Source organism: Lithobates pipiens, unplaced genomic scaffold (assembly GCF_037356315.1).
Source record: "Lithobates pipiens isolate NorthernLeopardFrog02 unplaced genomic scaffold, aLitPip1_a1.2 Scaffold_16, whole genome shotgun sequence".
NCBI lineage: Eukaryota > Metazoa > Chordata > Amphibia > Anura > Ranidae > Lithobates > Lithobates pipiens.
In genome coordinates, this window is record NW_027507748.1 from 429,775,959 (window position 1) to 429,800,414 (window position 24,456).

The 24,456-nt window shown below is 43.9% G+C and overlaps 1 protein-coding gene across 2 annotated transcripts in view; it reads right to left on the minus strand.

The window, feature by feature from the left end:
* Positions 1–21,195, minus strand: part of LOC143983179 (uncharacterized) — a 76,887-nt gene extending 55,692 nt beyond the window's left edge. Inside the window, exons 1-2 of one of the 2 annotated variants that reach the window (XM_077482570.1) lie at positions 20,067–21,195; positions 2,401–3,096 (exon numbers count right to left, since the gene is read on the minus strand). In XM_077482570.1, coding sequence (XP_077338696.1) covers positions 2,401–3,024 — 624 coding nt within the window. In that variant the 5' untranslated portion in view covers positions 3,025–3,096; positions 20,067–21,195. Of the gene's footprint in view, positions 1–2,400; positions 3,097–18,502; positions 18,633–20,066 lie in introns of those variants that run through there. The other variant, XM_077482569.1, reaches the window with a different exon arrangement.
* Between the last annotated feature and the right edge of the window lie 3,261 nt (positions 21,196–24,456).

Genomic DNA, 24,456 nt, shown 5'->3' on the forward strand with positions numbered 1-24,456 from the left:
AAACATGCCTTGAAGATTCTGAGGCCACATGGAAAAAGGTGTTATGGTCAGATGAGACTAAAATTGAATTATTTGGCCTCAACGTCAAACGATATGTCTGGTGAATATCCAATACAACTCACCATCCAAACAACATTACCACCTCCATGCTTTACTGTATAATCTCTTGCTATGGGGGTGTTTCTCTGCAACAGTAACTGTAGCACTTATCAGGATAGAAGGAAAAATACCATCAAATTCTTCAAGCAGGATTCCACCCTAAAGTGGAACCTCCGCTGATCGGATCCCTCCCCCCCTCCGGTGTCACAATTGACACCTTTCAGGGGGGAGGGGGGTGGAGATACCTGTCAAAGACAGGTATTTACACCCACTTCCGGGCATAGACTCCCGTGGGAGTCTACGCCATTTCCTGCCCTGCCGCGCTGTCTGCTGGGACACACACGGGTCCCAGTGACAGCGCAGAGATTTCCTATTGCGCGACGCAACTCGCGCATGCGCAGTAGGGAACCGGGAAGTGAAGCCGATTCGCTTCACTTCCTGATTCCCTCACCTATAATGGTGGCGGCAGAAGCCGAGGGCCGAGCGATCGATCAGCCTCGGCTGCCGGCATCGTTGGAACCCGGGACAGGTGAGTGTCCATTTATTAAAAGTCAGCATCTGTAGTATTTATAGCTGCTGGCTTTTAATATTTTTTTTTTGGTGGAATCCCTCTTTAAGGAAAATCTGCAGCCTTCTGCCAGAAAGTTGTCAATGGGAAGAGATTTACCTTCCAACATGACAATGACCCAAAGCAAACCGCAAAAATGACCACATGGTTTAGGAGAAAGAGGGTCAATAGCTTAGTCAGAGCTCAGACTTAAACCCCATTAAAAATCTGTGGAATGACTAGAAGGTGGGCAAACTTACATAATCTGCAGGGAATCGAGTAATTCTTTTCTCCGCTGTATATATGTGATTAAAAAAAATATGTAAAAATTCCGGTGAATACACCATGAATTGTAGACGCTACAACTTGCGCAAACCAACAAATATATGCTTATTGCATTCCATTAAACCATTCCATTGTAGCTCTGGCTGTATGTTTAGGGTCACTGTCCTGCTGGAAGGTGAACCACTGCCCCAGTCTCAAGACTTTTTCAGACTAACAGGTTTTCTGTATTTGGCTCCATCCATCACCCCAAAATCCCAATAAAGTACATTTATGTTTTTTTTGTTGTAACATGACAAATTGTGGAAAATTTCAAGGGGTATGAATACTTTTTCAAGGCACTGTATCAGTTAAGTGTTGAGACAAGCTATAACAATTGATTGCTCAGTTCTCTGGCTTTTTTGAGAGTAAAGTGACTAGTAGTCTCAGTTCTACTCTTCCAGCACTCACTGAAGCACAGGGTTGGGGCAAAAGGCAGGTACAGCTGGCTCTGGACTCAGCTGTATGCCGAAAGGCAGAGCCATGTGTCAATCAGGCAATATTGTCAGGATCCTTCCTGAGCCTGACAGTTTTGCTCCAGTGAAGAAAACAAGTCAAAACCTTCCTAAAAGGCTCTATAAACACAAAATATAATAAATAGATGCATACCAAATCATTAAAATCTCTGTAGGGTTAATTTACTTTTAACAGACATTGTCAACATTTTAAATCTGCAGCTTTGATTAAAACATTATCTGGTGACCCTGCCATTGAAGAATTATTGGGGCATTTATCGGGTGACAAAGCTCTGTTCCTGTCCAGTTGTGCTCCTGTGTTGTCACCCAGTCAAACGGGTTTCCAATGAGGACTGGAAGTGGCCAATTCAGCATACATTGGGACCAAATGTATGCTGAATTGGCCACTTGCAGTCCTCATTGGAAGCCCGTTTGACTGGGTGACAGCAAGGCTTGGAGTTGATTTACTAAAGGCAAACAGGTCTTTAGTACAGCTAAAGGGAATTTGCAGCAGAGCTTAGTGAATGTAGTGAAATTTCACTTTGCAAAGAATATCTAATCACATGCAAGGAACATCTTAAAAGGTAGCATGTTTTGCTTGTGCATGATTGGATGTTGGAAATCAGCAGAGCTTTACTAAGTTCTGAGGCTATTCCCTTGCACAATGCATCTTCCATTGCAAAGCCTAGTTGTCTTTAGTCAATCAAACTCATTATGCAAGGATGACATACTGTTGTCACCTTTTAGGACATATATCCTGATAAAAGCCATTCAGCCATCCCGGTGTATGTAAAAAATTGGAAGTGGCTTCAAAAAAGGCTGCAGGCATGAAATATTTTTAACAATATTTTTTTTTATAAAAGTTGAGAAAAATGTAAATTGTCGCTTATAATAACTAAGCAATTGTTAAAAATGTGTGCGCATATTTAATACATATTTTTTTTCTTGTTGGTTTGAGCAAAACTTAAAGGGCGTTACCTGAAAATGATTAGGTTTGGTTTCTTCAGAACCTTCAAGATCTGGGTCTGTGGCCTTTGTCCACTGATGGTAGGCTTCCATTTCTTGCAAATAATTCTGTAACTGTTCCCCTTCTGACCTGCTATGTTCTGGCATTGTAGCAGCTTCTAAAGCACAGTGAGATAATGATGGGGAAGCAGTGAAGGATGTGCCCTTGTATTCCTCTGAGGTCTCTTTTTGTAATTGTTGCCTGGATTTAAAGTTTATTTCATCTCCTACAACATCATCAATTTCTGAACTCTCAAGTACATTTTCTTTGCTTGGCCACATTTGATACTTAATAGAATGTGAAGGAGATACCAGAGCATCTTGGGATTTGCTCGATTTTACTGCCATCCATCCGGGGTTTTGAACTGATGTCTGAGACAATATGCTGTCAACTGAGCCTCCTAATCTATTCTTTGATTCGTTGAGTCCTTTATGTTTCCAGGTGTTTATAGGAAGATCCATGATGTCATTATAGTTTTCATCCTCTAATCTGATAAATCTTTCAGGTTGGTTATTTACTCTGTGCGACCCATGCTGGTCTCCACTAAAACTAATATCATCCATACTTCCGAAAGATAAACTTTTATTTGGTTCCATTTCTGTCCTTACTTTTAATGGGTAATAAACGTGGCATGGAACAGTCAAGCAGAAAATTCTTTCCTTTTAATACTGCAAAACCAAATGAATACAGTGTGTGAATATTGAAAATGCATATTAAAATGTTGCTATTTAAATATTACTGCTAATGATGGAAGTAGCTTAACAGAATTGGTAAACAACCATTGGTTCCAGTGTAGTTTAAAACTGGCAACATACCATTTTCTATCATATAAAACATACATTTTAATATTTTTTTTATACCCAGCTGGTCTGTGCATGTGTTAAAGGAGAATTATGGGATTAAAAAAAAATAAAAAATTTGGTACTCACCTTCATGTTGCAGCATTGGCGTGATGCTACAGCTGTCTTAAGCCAACTCTGATTGTTTAAAGGACACTTGATTGCTCAGTTCTCTGGCTTTTTCAAAAGGAGAGCAGTGGCAACTAGTCACTGCTCTCCGTTCTACTCTTCCAACGCTCACTGAAGCACAGGGTTGGGGGAGAAGACAGGCAGAGCTGGCTCTGGCTTTCAGATGTGTGCCGAAAGGCAGAGCCATATGTCAATCAGGCAATATTGTCAGGATCCTTCCTGAGCCTGACACAGTTTTTCTCTATTAGCTGATAGCGGGCTACAGCCCACTATTGATTGACTATGGATCAAGGTGTACAAAAGTTATACACTCCTGTGATGTACAAGAGACGTATGGCCATGATTCTCTTTTAAAAAGAAATCCGGTAAACCAAAACTATTTTACTATTTGGGTTTCACTGTATCATTAAAACATATACCCCTGTAAAGCCATCAAAAATCATAATTCATAAAGAGAGCTGGTCATTTTAGCAGTATGGAAATTTTCATTGTTGATTGTTGATGCGCAATACATACATGTCTTTTGTTTAACCTTTGAATAAAGTGGGAAATGTTAGTAGCTCTGCCAGGCATCTATAGTTGCATGTATTTCTGTTTTGGGAATTTTTGTGTTGTCTAACAAGAGGTAAATATATTAATTCTTTGATGATATGAGTTGGTAATGTAAAGAAAGAGGGGCCATTTTACTGTTTTCGATACACACATGAAAGCTGTGACTGTAATTTATCTTATTAATGCGTGATAGTGTACAAAAAAAAATATATCTAATTATGGGTGTACATAGTGATGTTTGCTCATTGCATATGCCATTTTTCCTTCTTGCTTAAAAGTGCTACATGATGCATTGCCAATCCTCTTCTCTTACAAGCCTGTCAGTCGTGGTGTGTACTCTGCCATCTCTAATGAGGTGAAATACCCATACTGCTCATTTAAAATGGAGATCAAAGGGCCTTAGACTAGCCAAGGTTGCAGAAACAGTGGTATTTATTCACAAAAAGTGAGTAGCTGTGGCTGAGATTTGGTTATGCGTACATGTAGCCTACCAATTCACGTAAAATGCAAATTGTATTTATTATGGCAATCTCTATACACCTTGATATTTATTGCCTATGCCATGGTGGAGATGAAACTCTGTACTAGAGACCCTTATCCATACCTCCCAAAATTGAGATGGGAATGAGGGACACCCACTAGTAAACGTATGTAGGATTAGGACACGCCCCCATCACACCCCGCTAAAGGAGACTTAACCAAAAATAAAAGGGTTAATTAAATCCACAAGGGCTTTTTTTTACCACTTATATTCCTTTAGATTGGCTTTTTAAATCGACAAATGCAGCAATTTAGAATTTGGATGGGAGGTTTAGCTCTAGGAAACACTTTTTGAAAGATAAAAAGTGCATTTTCTATACAACTATATACAGTGCATTGCAAAAGTATTCACCCCCTTGCCATTTTCCGTGTTTTGTTGCCACGCAACTTGGAATTAACAAGGATTTGCATCGTTTAATTTACAGAACATGCCCACAACTTTGAAGATTTTTTTTGTTTATTTTTTTATTGTGAAGCAAACCAATAGAACAAAATAACAGAAAATGTAAATGTGCATAACTATTCACCCCCCTAAAGCCAATACTTTGTAACTCCACCTTTTGAGGCTATTACAGCTCCAAGTTGCTTTGTATAAGTCTCCCACTAGGATTTTTGCCCATTCCTTCTTGCAAGACTGCTCCAGCTCCTTTATGTTGGATGGTTTGCGCTTGTGAACAGCAATCTTTAAGTCTGACCACAGATTTTCTATTGGATTGAGGTCTGGGCTTTGACTAGGCCATTCCAGCACATTTACATGTTTCCCCTTAAACCACTTGTTGCTTTAGCAGTGTGTTTGGGGTCATTGTCCTGCTGGATAGTGAACCTCCGTCCTAGCCTCAAATCACACACAGAGTGGTACAAGTTTTGCTCAAGAATATCCCTGTATTTAGCACCATCCATCGTTCCCTCAACTCTGACCAGTTTCCAAGTCCCGACTGCTGAAAAACATCCCCACACCATGATGCTGCCATCACCATGTTACACTGTGGGCATGGTGTTCTTTGGGTGATGTGATGTGTTGGGTTTGCACCAGACATAGCTTTGATGGCAAAAAAGTAAAATTTTTGTCTCATAAGACCAGAGCACCTTTCGCCATACATTTTGGGAGTCTCCCACATGCCTTTTCGCAAACTAAAAACGTGCCATTTTGTTTTTTGCTGAATGTAATGGCTTTCTTCTGGCCACTCTGCCATAAAGCCCAACTCTATGGAGCATACGGCTTATTTTCGTCCTATGTACAGATACTCCAGTCTCTGCTGTGGAACTCTGCAGCTCTTCCAGGGTTACCTTAGGTCTCTGTGCTGCCTCTCTGATTAATGCCCTCCTTGCCCAGTCCGTGAGTTTTGGTGTGTGGCCGTCTCTTGGCAGGTTTGCTGTTGCGCCATGTTCTTTCCATCTGGTTATGATAGATTTGATGGTGGTCCTAGGGATCATCAAAAATTTGGCTATTTTTTTGTAATATCCTGACTTGTACTTCTCAACAACATTATCCCTTACTTATTTGAAGAGTTCCTTGTTACAGCCTCTGGGGCCTTTCAAAAAGGTGTGTATATGTAATAGCAGATCATGTGACATTTAGATTGCACACAAGTGGACATCATTTCACTAATTATGTGACTTCTGAAGGTAATTGGTTGCACCAGAGCTTTTCATGGGCTTCATAACAAAGGGGGGAATGCATATGCACATGCCAATTATCATTTTCTTATTTCTGAAAAATAGTTTTATGTATATATTGTTCTAATTTTACTTCACCAACTTAGACTATTATGTTCTGATTAGGGATGAGCTCAGGTGTGTTCACATGGAACACCTGCAGAGCCCGCCAGGAAGTCGGCGCAGAGCTGCGCTAATCACAGGCAGTGACCTTTGACAGTGACATTGCTCGATCTCTGCAGCCGCACATCGGGGCAATGTCTCACTGCCTGTGATTAGCGCAGCTCTGCGCTGACTTCCTGGCGGGCTCTGCACGTGTTCCATGCAAACACGCCATGAGCTCATCCCTAGTTCTGATCCATCACATATAAGTCAGATTAAAAAAAAATTGAACTAAAGGTTGTAGTAACAAAATAGGTAAAAAGCCAAGGGGGGTGAATACTTTTGCAAGGCTCTGTAGATCAGACCAAAATGATGGACAAATGAGGGGGAAAGAGGGACAGTCCTTTGAAATCAGAGACAGTTGAGAGGTATGCTTAGCAACCAAATCACTTGGGGACAGTGTCCTATTGCAGAGCACATTATAACACTATATGGGTTTCTTCACTATTTCTGAAAGAGCGAGGGTCTCAGGAATAACCCTCTTGGATGTCAGGAGCTCATGGAACTTGCAGAACCCACCATACAGGATGTTACCATGGTTCTAAAGCCTTAAAATTATAATCAATACCCCAGTTTTTAAGCACTTTCAGCAGCTGATTGAATGCAGCTTCTTTATCTTTTATTCCTTGCCTATGTTCTAGTTTATGCCGATGACGGCTGCCCTGGGTTTCCCGTTTCAGGGTGACTCCTTTCTCTTGCAGATATGTTGGTGAATCATTCTGGCACTCAACACTTTTAAAATCCCAAGTCTCTTTCACAAATGGTTTTCTAAATGTATATTGAGGATGTGGTGTTGACAAATACAGTTGGATTCATTTATATATGAGTCCTTTCTCTTGTAGCATCCTTTGGAGCTGCCCTTGCATCCAAGGTTTAGAGTTGTGACCACTTTTAACTTTCCTATGAAGACCAGAAGTTTGGGGAACAGAACCAAGAGAGCAGGAACCAAGAAACTTAAAAGCTGTAAATATGCAAGTTTACTGGGCAATGTTTATTTTATTGTGCTCAATGTATGTAGTTAAAAAATGCTGAGGGTTCAATATGCAATACCACTTTAATGTTCATAGGTACATACATAGACGTGTCTCTATAATTGCCTAATCTTGCAGCAGTGGTTCTAAAAGGGTACAGTTGAGAGTACAATAATTTCTCTGCCTCTGTGATGGTGGTGTGAGGGTAGATTTATGAGATTAGAGCAAAGAAAATAGGATGAAGTGTGTTTGTTCCAGAATTCGTCCAACGGCCCCTACGTCTTTAAATACTCCTGATGAAAAGTGCCAGTTAAAACAAACACGTTAATAATATATACAGTACTTACATAAAATGTAGAGTCATGTGATTTATTGAAAATGCCCGCTCCATAATGTATATAGCAAAAGCAATTTCTCCAACAGCGATCATTCTCATAAGACCCCTGACAGGAAACAGTTGGTGATTTGCTGAGCCATTAATTCACTATGTCCTAGCCTCTGCTGTGTCAAGAAAGGTGTTGTATTCCGCCAAAAAACACTTTAGTGATCGATCTCTTGAAGCTGATGTTTTATGGTGCCATTAATGAAATGTAACCAGTAGGCTGTTATCCCCTCTAATCATACTGGAAAGCACTGCGTTAAACTTGATGAACCATAATTAAGCATGCCCTAGCTCCCCTGGAATAAAACAAACAGCATAAAGTTTCATGTGCTTCACAGGCTAGCCAAAAACGTAGACAGCGACAGTTAAAGCCTTTAAATTGTGTCAGCATAATAATCAGCAATCTAAACTAGCAGAAGATACGTGTTTGCTGACAAAGAGATCTCCTAAAGGGCATGCATAGTACTTTTATAATGAACAGGACAAGTTTTACCACTTTGTAAAAAGTACATTTTTAAATGCAGTCGGTAAATATATGCAGTGTGTACAATCCGTTTCTATTGGCTATGTAGATACAAATGTGTAATTCATGAAAGCAGCTATAGTTGATTATCACATAGTGATTGTACATAAAGCCAAGGCTCCCATGGACGACTCAAAAACTCAGTCATGGGGCGGCCCTTTAAGTGCCACCCAGCTCAACAAAAGTTTATAAAACCTAAATGAGCCAGGTCGAAAATTATCTTCCAGCAGTTGCTTCCTACCAGATGCAAATACTGTTCAGCAGCACCAGAAGCCATGGGTGCCAACTGCCTGAATACAATAGTGTGTAAATGAAGAAATCTGTTACGGGCTAAACTGCCAAAATTTAAGTTGTCCATGCCCAGCCTTAGGCCGGTCATACATGGAAGAAATGGCTTTCCTGCAACCACGGTTTGCAGAAAATAAATTTGCTTGATTCCCCCATCAACACAAAGTGCTGATATGGGAAACCCTCCTGCCGGGCCATTGTCTTCTCCCGACAGGTGGGGGAGAGCAGGGAAAGCCAGTGATTAATGCTAGCTGCTATAGCAGCCACTAGCGTTAATTGCAGGAAAACCCGGCATGCTGGTTATACCCAAGCTCATCAATAAATCAACTTGATACATTCCTGCTAAACCGGCCAAGAATCGAATTGTGTGTGTGGCCTGCTTAATAGCCCATACACACGGTACAAAAATCAGATGGGAAAACTCGTACGACAAGCTGTCTGCTGATTTTCAGATCATTAGTACTGTGCTTTTGACAGCCGATTTCACTTTTTCGTAAGATAAAAGCTGGATGTGCAGACTATAACATTTTTGTCGAATGTGAACTCAACATCTGATTTTCATTTCATTAGTACGGTTTTTGTATGAAAAAAATCTTAAGAGCAAGACTATGCGTGCTCAAACGAGAATATATACAAAACTATTCAACACATTACATAGTTACATAGTAGGTGAGGTTGAAAAAAAGACATACGTCCTTCAAGTCTAACCTATGTTTGTGATTATATGTCAGTAGTACCTTGTATATCCCTGTATGTTGTGGTTGTTCAGGTGCTTATCTAATAGTTTTTTGAAACTATTGATGCTCCCTGCTGAGACCACCGCCTATGAAAGGAAATTCCACATCCTTGTCGCTCTTACATTAAAGAACCCTCTGCGTAGTTTAACCACTTAAGCCCCGGACCATTTTGCAGCTAAAGGACCAGGTTCCTCTTTGCGATTCGGCGCTGCGTCGCTTTAACTGACAATCGTGCGACGTGGCTCCCAAACAAAATTGGCTTCCTTTTTTTTCCACAAATAGAGCTTTCTTTTGGTGGTATTTGATTACCTCTGTGGTTTTTATTTTTTGCGCTATAAACTAAAAAAAGAGTAAATTTTGAACAAACGCTTTTTTTTTTACTTTTGAAAAAAATGCAATATATTTTACTTTTTGCTATAATAAATATCCCCAAAAAACATTTTTTTGCCACAGTCACGGAGCTCTGGACCGGGTCGCGAGTGCGCTGCTGGCGGCGCATGTGCCGTGCCATTTTACCGACGTATATGGGTGTGAGGCGGTCCTTAAGGTTACACCTCTTTACGTCACTTCTGAGGTTGTATTCTGTCATATGAAAATTTTCGTATAGTGAGCAACCTCTTCACTTTCGACATACGACTAGCATGTCACAAAAAACGGACATTTGGTCACCTGAAAATCAAAGCGTGTGTACGAGGCTTCCGAGTCGTGCATAGTGACTTTTGTTGTCTACTGTCTTCGTGCAAGACCGATCTTTTTTTTGTCAATGGAGATGGAGCAGTTGTTCAGACTCACCTGCTATGATTGTACGCCTAGACAGTTGCACTGTGTCCAGGTCTGTGCACCCGTCCACATTTCCTTGCGTACCTATCAAAATCTGAGATACAGACGAGTCCGTACATCCGCTCCATTTCCATTGATAAAAACAGGCTGCCTGCTTGGAACAGATTAAAAAAAGGCTTTTCACACTGTATGGGGCAATGGGCCCATGTGTATGAGCCCTAACAAACTTGCAAAGAGATAGAAGAAAACAAACGTCACTATACAGCACTATGGATTGTGCAGTGCTGAAGTGTGGTTGTGTTTACAACCACTGTAAAGGGCCGTTTACACCAGCCCTCACAAGTTCTGCTTTGTATAACACATGCCGTGTATAATGTGAAGGGCAGTGTACTGTGTTGTTACAATGCATCACACTCCTTACTTTTTTTATCAACCTAATTGAAAATGGCACAATTAAAAAACAAATCATTTTACTTTATGCACTGCAGCATGTTGTGACTTGCTGCATTTTGTGCAACACACATGAATGCACATGCATGGGGTGAGCAAGGCACGTAAGAAACAATTGTTTTCTATGTGCCATTGCGTTGAGTCTGCATATATCAGTGCAGGTTAACCCACCGAATGAACTCGAGCCCTTGGTGCTTGGGGTGTCATTCAATATGAATCTCATTTCATACTCATTGAAATACACCCTCTGCCATTATGTGCTAATTTAAAGTCTTGATTATTTAAGTCACAGAATTATGGCAATGTTGAAAGTAGTAGGTGAGCACCAAGAGTCTAATGAGATCTAAAGAAAGCACAAGGAGTATTAATAGGTTGGAGTAAGACAGAATTAGAAGAATAGAAGAATGATGGTCCCATGCAGTGAAGTACAAGTTCAATCTGAAAAATCCAAGGAGGAGGATGAATAGAGCTTATAAATATCACAGCACCCACTAACATTTAAATCTTTTTTCATAAACAGCAGGCTATGGCAATTTGTATTCATTGCTAGTGGAGCTTTATCTCAAGAGCTAATGGATATGTTTTAAGTGAATAGTAGGTATTTTGAGCCATAAACACCAGAAGTGGGGAAATGGTGACATAATTAACACTTACTGCTGGGATAAGTGCCATTACCATTCTTTTCTTTCTGAAAAAATATATATATAGTGTAAGGAATGAGAATGGAAATGCATTAAGGCATTGTATATTACACGTTGTAAAACACTATAAGACATGTATTTTGGATCTTTTTTGTATTGTGTTGTTCGTAGACTGGCTAAAGAGGTATGAGCATACAATGTACTAATATACAATACATGTCCAATGCAATGTATAGTATGCCTGTGCTTTTCCTTCTGAGTGAAATTAAAGTGGAACTGGAGGTTATCGGAAAGAAAATTATAAAAAAAATCTCTATAGATGAGATACAAACAGAAGTAACACTTTCCATTAGATTTGGAAAAGTTATGCTCATGGTCAGGTTTAAGCTGATGTCTTTATCTCCCTTTGGAGATTTCCCTAGGTGGTCACCAGAACGGAAAATCTGAGGAAATCACCTCAATGGAGGTAAATATGGGGTTCTAACCCTTCCACTATCTGAAATAAAATAATAAAAAAAAAAAACCCTCACTAGGATGCCTGTATAAAGACATTTTGTTTTAGCCCCTTAATGTCGGCCGTACGTAAATACAGTGCCTTGAGAAAGTATTCGGCCCCCTTGAACTTTTCAACCTTTTGCCACATTTCAGGCTTCAAACATAAAGATATAAATTTTTTTGTGAAGAATCACCAACAAGTGGAACACAATTGTGAAGTGGAACGAAATCTATTGGATATTTTAAACTTTTTTAGCAAATAAAAAACTGAAAAGTGGTGCGTGCAAAATTATTCGGCCCCTTTACTTTCAGTGCAGCAAACTCACTCCAGAAGTTCAGCGAGGATCTCTGAATGATCCAATGTTGTCCTAAATGACTGATGGTGATAAATAGAATCCACCTGTGTGTAATCAAGTCTCTGTATAAATGCACCTGCTCTGTGATAGTCTCAGGGTTCTGTTGAAAGCTCAGAGAGCATCATGAAGACCAAGGAACACACCAGGCAGGTCCGTAATACTGTTGTGGAGAAGTTTAAAGCCGGATTTGGATACAAAAAGATTTCCCAAGCTTTAAACATCCCAAGGAGCACTGTGCAAGCGATCATTTTGAAATGGAAGGAGTATCAGATCACTGCAAATCTACCGAGACCTGGCTGTCCCTCTAAACTTTCAGCTCAGACAAGGAGAAGACTGATCAGAGATGCAGCCAAGAGGCCAATGATCACTCTGGATCAACTGCAGAGAACTACAGCTGAGGTGGGAGAGTCTGTCCATAGGACAACAATCAGTCGTACAATGCACAAATTTGGCCTTTATGGAAGAGTGGCAAGAAGAAAGCCATTTCTCAAAGATATCCATAAAAAGTCTCGTCTAAATTTTGCCACAAGCCACCTGGGAGACACACCAAACATGTGGAAGAAGGTGCTCTGGTCAGATGAAACCAAAATCAAACTTTTTGCCCACAATGCAAAACGATATGTTTGGCGTAAAAGCAACACAGCACATCACCCACAGCACACCATCACCACTGTCAAACATGCTGGTGGCAGCATCATGGTTTGGGCCTGCTTTTCTCCAGCAAGGACGGGGAAGATAGTTAAAATTGAGGGGAAGATGGATGCAGCCAAATACATGACCATTCTGGATGAAAACCTGTTGGAGTCTGCAAAAGACCTGAAACTGGGACGGAGATTTATCTTCCAACAAGACAATGATCTCAAACACACAGCAAAATCTACAAAGGAATGGTTCACAAATAAATGTATCCAGGTGTTAGAATGGCCAAGTCAAAGTCCAGACCTGAATCCAATCGAGAATCTGTGGAAAGAGCTGAAAACTACTGTTGACAAACGCTCTCCATCCAACCTCACTGAGCTCGAGCTGTTTTGCAAGGAAGAATGGGCAAGAATTTTAATCTCTCGATGTGCAAAACTGATAGAGACATACCCCAAGCGACTTGCAGCTGTAATCGCAGCAAAAGGTGGCTCTACAAAGTATTAACGCAAGGGGCCGAATAATTTTGCACGCCCCACTTTTCATTTTTTATTAGTTGAAAAAGTTTCAAAAATCCAATAGATTTCGTTCCACTTCACAATTGTGTCCCACTTGTTGGAAATTTTATATCTATATGTTTGAAGCCTGAAATGTGGCAAAAGGTTGAAAAGTTCAAGGGGGCCGAATACTTTCGCAAGGCACTGTATGTGGCAGCACAGCAGTGGGTTTTAATGTCACATTGACACATATATGCATACAGCTGAATTCCCTTGTCTGTGTTGATAGCATGCTCATGGTTTATGATTTAGAACCAGTGGGAGCTAATTACAGCTAACCAGAGTGATCATATGACCAGGAAGCCCGTGTAGCACCTCCAGAATTACAATCTTTTAGGATTCCTTCACCTAGATGCAGAGGATCATAAAACATGCAAGAACCATTTGTTTCCTGAGCAACGTGCAGGCAGCCTGTGTTAATCAGGTACGGGCTCTTCCACACATCTGAGCTTGCCAGGCGTGCAATGACGGGTATGTGACCTCAAACACACAGAGGTTGATTTTCTAATTCTGAAGAGTGCAAAATCTGGAGTATAGAAACCAATCAGATTTCAGGTTTTATTGTCAAAGCTTAATTGGAAAAGTTTAAGTTAGAAGCTGATTGGCTATTGTGCACAGATGTACCAGCTTTAGTAAATCAACCACACACTGCCTATCCCTGTTCCAGTGAATCCATACTGATGTACTTGGGGGAGAAAAGGAGAGTGGTAGCTGCTGGAAGAAGAGGGAATCTGGTAAAAAAAAAAAAAAGCCTTTTTTCTCTACACTAAACCTTTATTGAGTATTTAACCACTTGCTTACTGGGCACTTAAACACCCTTCCTGCCCAGACCAATTTTCAGCTTTCGGTGCTCTCACACTTTGAATGACAATTACTCAGTCATGCAACACTGTACCCAAATGAATTTTGTGTCCTTTTTTTCCCACAAATAGAGCTTTCTTTTGGTGGTATTTGATCACCTCTGGGGTTTTTATTTTTTGCGCTATAAATGAAAAAAGACCGAAAATTTTGAAAAAAAACGCATATTTCTTTGTTTCTGTGACAGAATTATGCAAATTATTAATTTTTCTTCATAAATTTTGGCCACAATTTATACTGCTACATATCTTTGGTAAAAATAACCCAAATTAGTGGATATTATTTGGTCTTTGTGAAAGTTAGAGAGTCTACAAGCTGTGGTGCGAATCGCACAAAATTGATCACATCTGATGTACTGGTGGCCTATCTCGCTTCTTGTGACCCGAACAAGTCAGGAAAGTACAAATACCCCCCAAATGACCCCTTTTTGGAAAGTAGACATTCCAAGGTATTTAGTAAGAGGCATGGTGAGCTTTTTGATGTTGTCATTTTTTTCCCACAATTCTTTGCAAAATGAAGATTTTTCATTTTCTTTATTTTTCTCCACAAAATTGTCATTGTAATAGGTTATTTCTCTCACGTGGCATGTGTATACCACAAATGACACCCCCCAAAAAATTCTGCTACTCCTCCTGAGTATTACAATACCACATGTGTGGGACTTTTTCGCAGCCTGGCCACATAGAGAGGCCCAACATGCAGGGAGCGCCATCACGTGTTCTAGGAGCATAAATTACACATCTAACTTGTTGACTACTTATTACACTTTTGAAATACCAGGACAATGACACGTGACACTGATGACAGATGGCACTGATACGTGGCAATGATGACACTTATACGTGGCACTGATGACACGTGGCACTGATGACAGATGACACTAATATGTGGCACTGATGACACGTGGCACTAATACGTGGCACTGATGACACGTGGCACTAATACGTGGCACTGATGACACGTGGCACTAATATGTGGCACTGATGACACGTGGCACTAATACGTGGCACTGATGACATGTGGCACTAATACGTGGCACTAATACGTGCCACCGGTGACAGATGGCACTAATACGTGGCACCAATGACACGTGACACTGATGACAGATGGCACTGATAAGTGGCATTGATGACACGTGACACTGACAACAGATGGCACGTGACACTGACAGGTGGCACTGATGACAAATGGCACTGATACGTGGCACTGATGACAGATGGCACTAATACGTGGCACTGATGACAGATGGCACTATGTGGCACTAATAACACGTGGCACTGATGACAGATGCCACTTATACGTGGCACTGATGACAGATGGCACTGGGGACAAATGGCACTGACAACAGGTGGCACTGGGGACAGATAGCACTGCGGGCAGGTGGCACTGGGGTGGGGTGGATTGCACTGGGGTGGATGGCACTGGGGCGGATGGCACTGGGGCAGGATGGCACTGGGGCGGATGGCACTGGGGCGGATGGCACTGGGGCAGGATGGCACTGGGGCAGGATGGCACTGGGGCAGGATGGCACTGGGGGGGGGGGGCATGGCACTGGGGGAGGATGGCTCTGGGGGAGGATGGCACTTTTTATTAAACTTTTTTTTTACTTTTTTTTTTTTTTTTTTTCTTTTTTACACTGACGGCTGCTGCAGCCGTTCTTCTCTCCCCTCTCACACGCTGTCTGTGTGAGGAGGGAGAGCGGCGCTGAGAGATGATCTCATATGTTTACATATGAGATCATCTCCCATTGGACACGCCGATCACGCTGTAAACGGCCGCTGTGATTGGCCGTTTACAGCGATCTGTGTTTGCCTGTCCCCGGGGGACACGGCAAACACAGAACTTCCGCGATGCGCGCCCGCGGCGGCGCGCATTGCGGAAGTAAACACCAGGCCGTCCAGGGACGGCCAGGCACGGGAAGCCGCCCGCCCTAAGGCCGGCATTCGGCTATAGGGCGGGCAGGAAGCGGTTAAAGTGTTTCTAAAGTCTAAAAATTTTTTATCTTAAAGCGGAAGTAAAGACCGAGGGGAAGAAGGAAGCCCTGTCAACGCTGTGCATCGCAGGGAGGCCTCATTCTAAGGTAAGTATCTCATAATGTGCTAGTATGCGATGCAAAAATGTGCAGTTTACTACCGCTTTTATGAATTCTCTGCATTAAAGTAAAAAACGCTGCACTACCTGTTTCCCCTACCCTACCCTAAACACTTACTGGAACACCCTCATGCTCCAGTGCTGGTCCATCTGCAGCAGGGTTGCCAACCTATCAGATTGAAATTTACTGACACAACACCCAAAATGTACTGGCACAGCCAAGTTTTTACTGGCATGTCAATGAGTTAAACATTTTTAAGTTTTAAGTGCAAATGTCAGTATTTAGGCTACAAACAAGTACAATATGCAATTAGAAATATGATTTAAGGAAGATAATAAAGCAAAAACATATTTATTTTATTTTTGATATAGTAAGTAGCTCAGGGACAGGGCTCAGGAAAGAAATTAGAATGGGCGGCACACACACACATGAAATTGACTCACAGTGACACTGACAGCAGTGTGCAGCAGCACAGATGATGATGACACCTCACCGACACAACACGTCCCCTCCTGAGTCACAGTGACAATCTCTCTCCACAACAGGTGGTCCCTTCAGTCCACTCCAGTCCAAACAGCACTGACAGCCCTGCTGCCAGTTTGCTCCCGACCTGCACACGAGGCTCCGGCAGCTCCGCTCGGCTCCCTCGCACCATGACATCACATGACACTGCCTCCGCCAGATCCCCCCCGTGCCACCCAAACACACTGTAGCAGGCACCCGGATGGTCTTGGCCAGCTCCAGAGCGAACTCTGCATGCACAGTTCCGAGTCGAGCATCACAGCCATATTTTTTACTGGCAACCTTTTCCTTGCACTGGCATTTTCTGGCAGGATGAAATGCCTGTTTTTTTATTGGCTGCCAGTAAAAATATTGACAGTTGGCAACACTGATCTGCAGCCCTGCCATCTTCTCTTCGGCTGGATTCACACCTGTGCATTTTTAGTGCTTTTTGCATTTTGCAGATTTGCACTACAGAACGTGTTCCATAGGAAACCCTGTTAAATGAACTGTAGTGCAAATCTGAAAAATGCAAAAAGCACTAAAACTGCATAGGTGTGAATCCAGCCTTCCAGGTCCCACAGGAGACACTGGGAGCAGCGGGAACCATAGGCCGTCAGTCAAATCCTGTGAAGGGGCATGGCGGAGCTGTGCTGTGTGTGTCTAGGAACTGCATAGGTGTGAATCCAGCCTTCCAGGTCCCACAGGAGACACTGGGAGCAGCGGGAACCATAGGCCGTCAGTCAAATCCTGTGAAGGGGCATGGCGGAGCTGTGCTGTGTGTGTCTAGGAATGCACACAGCTTGGCTTGGGAACATGCATGCACAGGTACCTCCTTAGCAGCTGGCTTGCTGAGGGGGCACTCAATATATCTCCTACCACTTCCATCAGCTCATTACCGACAGTTATAACCTTTTGTACCACCTGCCCCACCCTATTAGATTGTAAGCTCTTCTGAGCAGGGCCCTCTTAATCCCCTTGTATTTTATTGTATTGTAAATTTATTGTCTCCTTTTTATATTGTAAAGCGCTGCGTAAATTGCTGGCGCTATATAAATCCTGAATAATAATAATAATAAGAAGAAGAAGAAGCAGCACAGGAGGTAAGCAATTGCTGTAAAGTTACATATTTAGAGGTCAGCATGAAATGTGTGACAGGGTCACTTTAAAAAGCAAATCCAGTCAAGTGAAAGCAGATCAAAAATAATTAATATGAGAAAAAATAAAATATTGATGAAAGTCCACAAGTTCTTTTTTTTTTACAGCACTACTGTTCTTTCACACTGGCTTTACAAAATGACAAATGCAGCCATTTGGATTAGGCTACAATCATACGGCAATGGGGTGCAGATAATTTGCTGGTGGCTAAATACTGCCTCTGGATGCAGTAACACTCCTAGCTGCATACAAACTGGCCAATTAGCTGCAGCCGCTGCGTGCGTGTGTGTATGTGGCCAAAACTCTGCTGAAATGCCAACCCTGGATGCACATTAGGGTCGATCAGAGACTCTATTTTTTAATTAATTGCTCAGACGGGTGGTTACATGTGAACAGCAGTGGCACTGACCAATGATTTGTTCTGAGTAAAAAGGCAGCTTTGTGCACACATGGTAAATAGTACATTTTTGTATAAAGATATATGCATTAGCGCAAAAAATAAATAAAATAGGGACAGCTGAGGAGGAAAGAGAAAAAAGAACTGGGACAGTCCCTAAAATGATGGACATTTTGGAGCTTTGAAAACCTAATCTTTTTTTAAAACAAATCTTATAAAATGACATTTAAAATTTGCATTGCAAATACATTTCTGTATACGTGTATATACAGAGTATAAGTGCGGTATATGATAATAGGCTAAATTGGAATTGTTCCTGTAAGAATCATAAAATTGCATTCTCCTGATAGAAAGCAGATAAACATTTAACATACCTGTATGGCCAATTGTCTGATTCTGATGATGAGGTCCTAATACATATATTCAGCATACATTGAAGTTGATTCTAATGCAGCTGATCATTCATTTCTGCTGTATACAGTTTGTATCTTGCCAACTAATACCTTAGCTGCAGTTAAAGCCAAGCTGACCCCAGCTTAGCTGCTCCGCCCCGAATTAACTGAAAGCGTGGTACATGTACAAAAGAAAAGGCAGCACTTTGTGTTTATAGTAGAATGCAGACTAATCAGTTGAGGAAAAGTAGCCGCAATCCAAACAGACAAGAGTCAGGTAGCAACCTGAGGCCTGAGCAAACACCCTCAGGCACAAAGCATTGTCATTGATTCTCTGTTTACGGATCAGAGTTTGGCTACTTTTCAGACCATCAAACACATGGGTGCCTGTAACAGTTTATTGTATGTCCTACATTTACTTCCTGCCTTTGCTGGTATCTTATAGCTATTACTAATAATCAATGAAGTAGCTATGAATATAAAAAAAAAATATCTATATATATATATATATATATATATATATATATATATATATATATATATATATATTATTAGCAAAAGTGCAGAATGGATAACAATTGGTGGAATTCTGTGATACCAAGAGCTGTGATCAGTCCTTGCATTTTGCTTATCCTATTCTAAAGCCCTTTTCTCGCTTCTTTGTTTTGAAAACGTATACATTTACACATGGGTTTTAGTATGTTTCAGCTGATACAGCATGTTTTTTCATTAGATGTGTCAAGTATTGCACTTTAACACTTCCCAATATTGGTATGTTCTCCCTGTGCCTGTGTGGGTTTCCTCTGGGTACTCCGGTTTCCTCCCACACACATGCTGGTAGGTTATTTGGATCCAATCTAAATTGGCCAAATGTGAGTTGGGACCTGAGATTGTAAGCTCCTTGAGGGAAAAAAAATGTCAAAAAAGTCGGCGCTACACACTGGGAAGAGCAGCTAGCAAGTAGAGGTAGTATACTCTCCCTGAAACTTTAAAAAAATTATATAAATTGCAGCATTGTAAATACCATAAAATATACATGAATGAAACCAAATAATATGTGACAAATTGTCATTTGAATAATCAAAACAGTGATCACATTATGCATGTATCCACTGGATATGAAATTCATCAGACCAGCAAAATATAATATTTAAATACATAGTCCAAAATAGAATTCAACGATACAAGATATTTAAGCTACACATTGATTTGGCGTCTAACAAGGCGGTGGGTGCGCATTGCATGTGGGTGGAGGTTGGTGTTTTTTAAGCACTTTTTTTTACAAAGTGCCACTTTATTCACATGGCTGGCGTGGAGTGGATGTTCTCTAGCAGTATCACGTTATATGTTCTCCTGAGTTCCAGGACTAAAGCAGGCCATGCAGGTATTAAAATTAGTTCCGAGTATGGCCCTGTCAGCAACATCTGGATGGATTTTTCAACTATTTCTGTGCACCTGGGCAGAACACACTCAGCTGAACACTACCTGCATCCAGTCAGATGCAGACATTGTTTGCGTAATAAAAAAAAAAAGATGTTATACTTACCTTCTGGGTGCTAAGGGGGCACCTGTGCAGGCACACTTCCAAACCAGGCTGTGTGCATTCATAGACCGTGCACCAGCAAGCCACACCCCTTACCCCCACTCTCTCCTCACATGTGCACTCTTCGTGTGTGCTGCCTGTACTGTATTGTTGACTATACTCGGCTCTCTGTATCTCAGCGACATGTGGAAACAAGAGCTGAGACTAGGAAGACCACCTTTACAAGTAAGGACTGTTTTACAAGTGAAAGGAGTGTGTGTGGAGGGGGTGAAGTGCATACAGGTGTGTGGAGGGGCTGAGTGCATGCAGGTATGTGGAGGGGCTGAGTGCGTACAGGTGTGGGAGGGTATGAATGTGTATAGGTGCAAAGGGAGTTGAGTGCATACAGGTGTATGGAGGGGCTGAGTGCATACAGGTGTATGGAGGGGCTGAGTGCATACAGGTGTATGGAGGGGCTGAGTGCATACAGGTGTATGGTGGGGCTGAGTGCATACAGGTGTATGGTGGGGCTGAGTGCATACAGGTGTATGGTGGGGCTGAGTGCATACAGGTGTATGGTGGGGCTGAGTGCGTACAGATGTATGGAGGGGCTGAGTGCGTACAGGTGTGTGGAGGGGCTGAGTGCGTACAGGTGTGTGGAGGGGCTGAGTGAGTACAGGTGTGTGGAGGGGCTGAGTGCGTACAGGTGTGTGGAGGGGCTGAGTGCGTACAGGTGTGTGGAGGGGCTGAGTGCGTACAGGTGTATGGAGGGGCTGAGTGCGTACAGGTGTGTGGAGGGGCTGAGTGCATACAGGTGTGTGGAGGGGCGTAGTGCGTACAGGTGTGTGGAGGGGCTGAGTGCGTAGAGGTGTGTGGGGGAAGCTGAGTACGTAGAGGTGTGTGGGGGAAGCTGAGTACGTAAAGGTGTGTGGGGGAGGCTGAGTGCGTAGAGGTGTGTGGGGGAGGCTGAGTGCGTAGAGGTGTGTGGGGGAGGCTGAATGCGTAAAGGTGTGTGGGGGAGGCTGAGTGCGTAGAGGTGTGTGGGGGAGGCTGAGTGCGTAGAGGTGTGTGGGGGAGGCTGAGTGCGTATAGGTGTGTGGGGGGAGGTTGAGTCTGTACAGGTGTGTGGGGGGAGGCTGAGTGCATACAGGTGGGGGGGAGGCACTGAGTGCGTACAGGTGTGAGGAGGGGCTGAGTGCATACAGATGTGAGGAGACTAAGTGCGTACAGGTGTGAGGAGGGGCTGAGTGAATACAGGTGTGTGGAGGAGCTGAGTGCGTACAGGTGTGTGGAGGGGCTGAGTGCGTAGAGGTGTGTGGAGGGGCTGAGTGCGTAGAGGTGTGTGGGGGAGGCTGAGTGCGTAGAGGTGTGTGGAGGGGCTGAGTGCGTAGAGGTGTGTGGGGGAGGCTGAGTGCGTAGAGGTGTGTGGGGGAGGCTGAGTGCGTAGAGGTGTGTGGGGGAGGCTGAGTGCGTAGAGGTGTGTGGGGGAGGCTGAGTGCGTAGAGGTGTGTGGGGGAGGCTGAGTGCGTAGAGGTGTGTGGGGGAGGCTGAGTGCGTAGAGGTGTGTGGGGGAGGCTGAGTGCGTAGAGGTGTGTGGGGGAGGCTGAGTGCGTAGAGGTGTGTGGGGGAGGCTGAGTGCGTAGAGGTGTGTGGGGGAGGCTGAGTCTGTACAGGTGTGTGGGGGAGGCTGAGTTTGTAGAGGTGTGTGGGGGAGGTTGAGTGCATACAGGTGTGAGGAGGGGCTAAGTGCGTACAGGTGTGAGGAGGGGCTGAGTGCGTATAGGTGCAAAGGGAGCTGAGTGCATACAGGTGTGTGGAGGGGTTGAGTGCGTGCAGGTATGTGGAGGGGCTGAGTGCGTACGGGTGTGGGAGGGCATGAATGCGTATAGGTGCAAATGGAGTTGAGTGCATACAAGTGTGTGGAGGGGCTGAGTGCATACAGGTGTATGGAGGGGCTGAGTGCGTACAGGTGTGTGGAGGGGCTGAGTGCATAGAGGTGTGTAGAGGGGCTGAGTGCGTAGAGGTGTGTGGGGGAGGCTGAGTGCGTACAGGTGTGTGGGGGAGGCTGAGTCCGTACAGGTGTGTGGGGGGAGGCTGAGTTCGTAGAGGTGTGTGGGGGAGGCTGAGTTCGTAGAGGTGTGTGGGGGAGGCTGAGTTTGTAGAGGTGTGTGGGGGAGGCGCTGAGTGCATACAGGTGTGGGGGAGGCGCTGAGTGCGTACAGGTGTGTGGAGGGGCTGAGTGCGTACAGGTGTGTGGAGGGGCTGAGTGCATGCAGGTATGTGGAGGGGCTGAGTGCGTACAGGTGTGTGGAGGGGCTGAGTGCGTACAGGTGTGGGAGGGCATGAATGCGTATAGGTGTAAAGGGAGTTGAGTGCGTAGAGGTGTGTGGGGGAGGCTGAGTGCGTAGAGGTGTGTGGGGGAGGCTGAGTGCGTAGAGGTGTGTGGGGGAGGCTGAGTGCGTAGAGGTGTGTGGGGGAGGCTGAGTTCGTAGAGGTGTGTGGGGGAGGCTGAGTGCGTAGAGGTGTGTGGGGGAGGCTGAGTGCGTAGAGGTGTGTGGGGGAGGCTGAGTGCGTAGAGGTGTGTGGGGGAGGCTGAGTGCGTAGAGGTGTGTGGGGGAGGCTGAGTGCGTAGAGGTGTGTGGGGGAGGCTGAGTGCGTAGAGGTGTGTGGGGGAGGCTGAGTGTGTAGAGGTGTGTGGGGGAGGCTGAGTGCGTAGAGGTGTGTGGGGGAGGCTGAGTGCGTAGAGGTGTGTGGGGGAGGCTGAGTGCGTAGAGGTGTGTGGGGGAGGCTGAGTGCGTAGAGGTGTGTGGGGGAGGCTGAGTGCGTAGAGGTGTGTGGGGGAGGCTGAGTGCGTAGAGGTGTGTGGGGGAGGCTGAGTGCGTAGAGGTGTGTGGGGGAGGCTGAGTGCGTAGAGGTGTGTGGGGGAGGCTGAGTGCGTAGAGGTGTGTGGGGGAGGCTGAGTGCGTAGAGGTGTGTGGGGGAGGCTGAGTGCGTAGAGGTGTGTGGGGGAGGCTGAGTGCGTAGAGGTGTGTGGGGGAGGCTGAGTGCGTAGAGGTGTGTGGGGGAGGCTGAGTGCGTAGAGGTGTGTGGGGGAGGCTGAGTGCGTAGAGGTGTGTGGGGGAGGCTGAGTGCGTAGAGGTGTGTGGGGGAGGCTGAGTGCGTAGAGGTGTGTGGGGGAGGCTGAGTGCGTAGAGGTGTGTGGGGGAGGCTGAGTGCGTAGAGGTGTGTGGGGGAGGCTGAGTGCGTAGAGGTGTGTGGGGGAGGCTGAGTACGTAGAGGTGTGTGGGGGAGGCTGAGTACGTAGAGGTGTGTGGGGGAGGCTGAGTACGTACAGGTGTGTGGGGGAGGCTGAGTGCGTACAGGTGTGTGGAGGGTCTGAGTCTGTACAGGTGGCGAAGGATAGATGGGGGACCTGAAAAGGTAGTGCAGTTTGTGTTTATGTGGGGTCCTGCCCAAAAGAATCCATCTTATCATAGTGGCAGGTTTCATATTTTTTGGCCAAAAAATAACTCCATAATGTCAAACCTTGAAAGCACTGGTGACTTGGGATACACTTTTCATGTTTATATATTAAGTTGTAAGCGTGTTAAAATAAAAGTGAGTGCATTGAAGGCCTCATCAAGATGGTCAGTGGGCAGATTCAGTGGGCCGGCCATCGGGTAGGCCCTGGGGAATGTTGGCCTAAAGCTGTGTAAGGGGCCCCAAGATTTCTGATGGCTGCCCTGGTCACATGGCTGAAATAAAGGTCCATTTCCTGGGAATTAGGAATGAGTTTGGGTTTGGGTTGACTATGAGTTTGACCTGAACTTGAGCAGTTTGATGAGCAAGCAAACTAAATGGTCAGTTTGGCCCATCTGATATCATTCATTTTATGGTGGTATTACTTGGCTACTAAATGATAGCTTCTGGCTGCCCATTGGCCACCTTTCCAATTGTAAGCAAGCCAGCAGACTTAGGGAGGGCAGATATCTGAGGGCTCCTTTACTTCAAGGAACTTTCAGATTCCAATAAATACCCCCACATCAACTGAGCCAGAAATGTGGGGATATGGCCCTTATCAACATCCACATGTGCCCAGCTACCCATGCCCTCTATAGCATGTATATAATACGATCTGGCTCTTCAATTAAGTTCATGTGCTATGTTCTGGGTTTGCAAATTTTATTAAATGTTTGGTGAATATCCAGCAAACTGAACTTGGTTTTCTCATCACTGCTGGGAATTGAGTCTAAAGTGTAACCTAAAACCTCTATTGCAAACAGTATGCAATGCATAGTACTCAGCAAATAATTACCTTGTATGTTTACAGTATATATTTCATGTATCTTTACAGATTTCATCACATTTAAAGGCTGCCCACGCTATCCAGTAAAAGCTAAAGGGGTTAGAACAAACAAGTCATATATCACAGCTT